The 5,000-nt window shown below is 42.2% G+C and overlaps 1 protein-coding gene across 2 annotated transcripts in view; it reads left to right on the top strand.

Annotated features, from left to right (window-relative positions):
- Positions 1-5,000, top strand: part of kirrel1b (kirre like nephrin family adhesion molecule 1b) — an 80,471-nt gene that overhangs the window by 57,684 nt on the left and 17,787 nt on the right. For both annotated transcript variants that reach the window (XM_049478524.1, XM_049478523.1), the window contains exons 4-7: positions 376-533; positions 1,834-1,984; positions 2,852-2,957; positions 4,138-4,286. In XM_049478524.1, coding sequence (XP_049334481.1) covers positions 376-533; positions 1,834-1,984; positions 2,852-2,957; positions 4,138-4,286 — 564 coding nt within the window. The remainder of the gene's footprint in view (positions 1-375; positions 534-1,833; positions 1,985-2,851; positions 2,958-4,137; positions 4,287-5,000) is intronic.

Genomic DNA, 5,000 nt, shown 5'->3' with positions numbered 1-5,000 from the left:
TATCACTATAATGTACTTTTTAAGAAGTATGACCAAAGTTTACTTTGAAACATTTGATGACTAATATTAATATATTTCAGGTAAGTACATAAATATATTATTGCATTTCCAAAAACACACACTCCTAAACCTTGTGGAAAGCCTTCCTAGAAGAGTTGAAGCTGTTTTAGCTGCAAAAGGTGGTCCAACATCATATTAAACCCTATAAATTAAGGATGTGATGTGACTCAAGTTCAAATGCTTCTAGGCGTGATCCATAATCCATCTCTTGGTGACAGATTCTAGTTCAGTAGCTATGAATGAATGCAGTGGTGGGTGGATAGGTCAGTGTGTTTTGATGTCTGAAAGCTGAATATTGTCTCTCTGTCTCTGTAGTCCCTCCTGATGATCCGGTGATAGAAGGAGCTCCGGAGATTCTGCTGATGGCTGGAGTTCCCTATAACCTGACCTGTGTTTCCCGAGGAGCCAAACCTCTCTCTACTATAGAGTGGTACAAAGATGGAGTTATAGTGGATGGAGCACACACTAGCACTGTGAGTAAACACTCACACACACACACACACACACACACAAAGACATCCACACACTCATTGACTCAAAGTCTATAGCAGTGTTATGTCCATTTTGTAGGAGCTATCTTAACAAACAATGCAGGGCAGTTGAATCAAAGCCACAGAAAAATAATGCAAAGTGACAAAACAATAAAACAAACAACAAAGCACTATATCGAAAAGCATAGACTAACAAAAACAAAACAAACAAACAAAATAAAGATAACAAACTAGAACAAATGAAAACATGAGGTATATATACACAGACAATGAACACCTGGGGGGAGATAACGAGAGGGCGGGGTTACAAATGAGACACAGACGGGAACACTAATGACAAGGCAGTCAAAACAGAGCCTACTGCCTACAAAGGACAACAAGAACTAGGAAAACAAGCAGACGGCAATACAATCACTGCATTCGATATAAAATACGATATATTTAACCTGAAATTGCCGATCTGAACAACCATGAAAATGATCAGGGGTGCCCAAACTTTTTCATACCACTGTAAATATATAGCCTGAATCCTGTTGAAATAAGTGCAATTAGTGTAATTCATGCTTTAGGTCAGGAAAACTCTTAAATACACTTGTTACATTTGACTCTGCACATAAAATGCCCAATAACAGAAAAGTAACAAGAACTTTTATACACTGATGAGGCTCATCCTAAATCACTCGGAACATTGAAGAAAATAAACGTAAAATTACGTAAAAAACATTTGTGATGTGACCTTATGTGCAAAAATTAATATATTTTTGGGGCAAACTGGCTGCTTGGTGTAAAACAAAATATACAAATTGTACTGATTAAAAACATGACATTTCTTAGTCTTAATGCTTTACTTTCATAGCTTTGTCAATTATACACAAAAACAAGGCACGAATAATCCGTATTATTGTATGGTAAAGAATAAAGTCCAGTATGTGGTGATGGTTTGATTGGTTCACTATTATACTACTATAAAAGCACAACACAAGTTTATTTATATTTATATATTCACACACAAAACAGTCATTTAAAGTGCTTTACAAATTAGAAAATACAAAGATAATCAAAAAGATAATCAAAAAAGATGTAAAAGAATAACATTAACAATGGAAATTAAGAAAATAAAATAAGAGCAAAGCATGAATAAACATGATTCAAACATGATTAAGAAGCAAAATTACAGAACTTACTACGTACTTTTACAGAATAAAAGTGTGAGGAGCTGCACAGCAATCACCTCTCTCTCTCTCTCTCTCTCTCTCTCTCTCTCTCTCTCTCTCTTTCTCAGGAGGTGTTAGCCGACAGGAAGCGAGTGACCACGCGAAGCTTTCTGCCCATTCAGCCGGTGGACACGGACACCGGACGCAACTTCTCCTGCGTGGCCTCTAACCTGGCCGTACCGCTGGGCAAACGAGCCACCATCACACTCAACGTTCACCGTGAGTTTCACTGTTTCAGAACGTCCCTCTCTCTCTCCTCACTACTTACCTTTTCTGATCTCTCATAAAACAGCACATTTACATGCAGACCCCATCCATTCATGGTCTAAGAAAATGGACTGCTTTTCAGACGCAGTGCAGGCCAGCCAATAACAATGAAGCTATCATAAAGTACTAGAGAACTAACAGCACCCTCCTGTGGAGAGAACAGACGTCCCTTTCCTTTTTAAATGGCTCAAATGGTTACCAATACCTTCCGCTCTGTACAGATGTGGGCATATATTGTGATATATGCACTATATATTTCCATAAGCTGCATTGCTATTTAGGACTAGGAAGTGTGCTGAGGTCTTGTGGCTGACGTTGTGTTACGTTGCTATACACGGAACCTGTATAGCATGTATCCAGACTACAGGCTCCAACAGGGTACTAGAGCCCCCTTTCTACTGTACAGTTTTCCCCAATAAACTCAATATTGTAATCACTCTAATATATCAATCATTACATTCCCCATTCAGTTGTGAATTACTGATTAATTCATGCTTCCTCTTCTTAGTTCCTGTCTGTGTGAGCTTGTGTGTGGGGTGGGGTGTGTGTGTGAGTGTGTGTGTGTGTCCAGAGGCAGACTGGGACCAGTTTCCTCATGGGAAACCCCATCATCGTCCACCTCACTCTCACTAATGTGATCTCTAATGAGCTCTGCTAACTGTTTTACGCAGCTACTGGTGATTTGAGTTGATCATCCTGTCATTGTAAGGAATTACATGTAATGGAATTTTCATGAAATGCTCATTTAACTCTCTTTTTCTCTCCTTTTCTCTCTGTTTATCCCTCTCTCTCTCTCTATTTGTCTCTGTCTGTCTGTAGATGCCCCCACGGTTCTACTATCAATCTCCCCTCGTTCTGTTCTAGAGGGAGAGAGGGTTACGTTTACCTGCCAAGCCACCGCCAACCCTCCAGTCATGGGATACAGGTGTGTTGGTGTGTGTGGGTTTGTCTGTCGGTTTGGGTGTGTCTGTGGGAGTGTGTCCGTGGATGTGTGAGTGGGTGTGTCTGTGTGAGTGGGTGTGGGCGTATCTATAGGTTTGGGTGTGTGAGTGTGTGTGTGGGTTTGGTTGTGGGCGTGTCTATGGGTTAGGGAGTGTAAACTATGTATGGGTTTGGTTGTGGGCGTGTGTACGGGTTTGGGTGTGTGAGTGTGTGTGTGTGGGTGGGTGGAGGTGTGTACGGGTTTGGGTGTGTGAGTGTGTGTGTGGGTGGGTGGAGGTGTGTATGGGTTTGGTTGTGGGCGTGTCTATGGGTTAGGGAGTGTAAACTATGTATGGGCTTGGGTGTGGGCGTGTGTACGGGTTTGGGTGTGGGTGTGTGAGTGGGTGTGGGTGTGGGCATGTGTATAGGTTTGGGTGTGTGAGTGTGTGTGTGTGGGTGGGTGGAGGTGTGTGTGGGTGGGTGGAGGTGTGTGTGGGTTTGGTTGTGGGCGTGTCTATGGGTTAGGGAGTGTAAACTATGTATGGGTTTGGGTGTGTTTATGATCTTTGGTGTGGGTTTGTCTGTAGGAGTGCAAGTGTGTCTGTGGGCGTGTCTATTGGTTTGGGTGTGGGTGTGTCTGTGGGAGTGTGTCCGTGTCTGTGTGAGTGGGTGTGGGCGTATCTATAGGTTTGGGTGTGTGAGTGTGTGTGTGGGTGTGGGCGTATCTATGGGTTTGGGTGTGGGTGTGTAAAGGTATGTGTGGGTGTGTCTGTGGGGTGAAAGTGTCCATGGGTGTGTCTATAGGTTTGGGTGTGGGTGTGTCCGTGGGTGTAGGTGTGAGTGGGGGGTTGGAGGGGCGGATCTCAGTCAATTTTCTAATTTGTCTATTTTATTTCAGTGTACTTGTGTATATATAACTAATGATAATATATGACACATTTATTAAAACCCCGATCCCAAAGAAGACGGGGCGCTGTGTAGAATGTAGAATAAATGCAGTGGTTTGCAGATCCTATAGACCCGGATCTTATTCACAGTAGAGCACAGCACAGACGTTTATTTCAGGGCAAACATTTCGACATTAAGAACTTTATAGCAGCAATATCTTAAAAAAGTTGGGACAGGGCCAAGTCTGTATTTGACAAAAGCGTGTGTGTGTGTGTGTGTGTGTGTGTGTGTTGTAGGTGGGCTAAAGGTGGAGTAATTCTGGAGGGAGCGAGGGAGAGTGTGTTTGTGACGACAGCAGATCACTCCTTCTTCACCGAGCCCGTTTCCTGTCAGGTGTTTAATGCGGTGGGCAGCACCAACGTCAGCATACTGGTGGACGTACATTGTACGTATCTGTCCGTCTGTCTGTATCTGTCTGTATGTCTGTCTGTCTGTATCTGTCTGTATGTCTGTCTGTCTGTATCTGTCTGTATGTCCGTCTGTATTCTATAGTTTTGGAGATCAGCCCACTTTTCATGTCACAAAGAGGAGTACAGTCTTAATCCCTGCTCCTGAAATACTAACCAATGAGAGAGCTTGCTTGTTTACAGCCAATCTATCTATCCATCTGTCTGTAGCTCTGTTTACATTCATCCATATGCTAATCTTTCTGTTGATCTGTTCATTCATCTTTATATCTATATTAATCTGTCCATCTACACACTCATCCATCCATCTGGTGATCTGGCTGCTCATCCTCCTACTCATCTTCACTTCCATTAGTCTATTCTCACGTCCACTGTTATTCACCTGTTCAAACATCTGTCCATTTCCCATTTCATCACCTTTTTCCAGCCTCATCGATCTGGCTGTGGAACGCTGGGAAACCAGAAATCACAGTACCCCAGTTTTTCTTATCTGCCCAGTTTCCTAGTCTGAACCATGAGTTAATTAAAATCATTCATTTTTGATAAAGAAAGTGTCTTAATTGAACTTCAGTTAAATTATATGACAAACTGAACACTAGAAGCTAGCGTAGGCCATCACTGTTATTCATATTAATTCAGTACCAACAAATGAGCCATATTAGTTATTAGTTCCATGCAGTGATGGTATAGTT

The sequence above is a fragment of the Astyanax mexicanus genome, chromosome 4 (assembly GCF_023375975.1).
Source record: "Astyanax mexicanus isolate ESR-SI-001 chromosome 4, AstMex3_surface, whole genome shotgun sequence".
Lineage (NCBI taxonomy): Eukaryota > Metazoa > Chordata > Actinopteri > Characiformes > Acestrorhamphidae > Astyanax > Astyanax mexicanus.
Note: the sequence above shows the minus strand (reverse complement) of the source record. Positions and strands in the feature narration are given on the sequence as shown.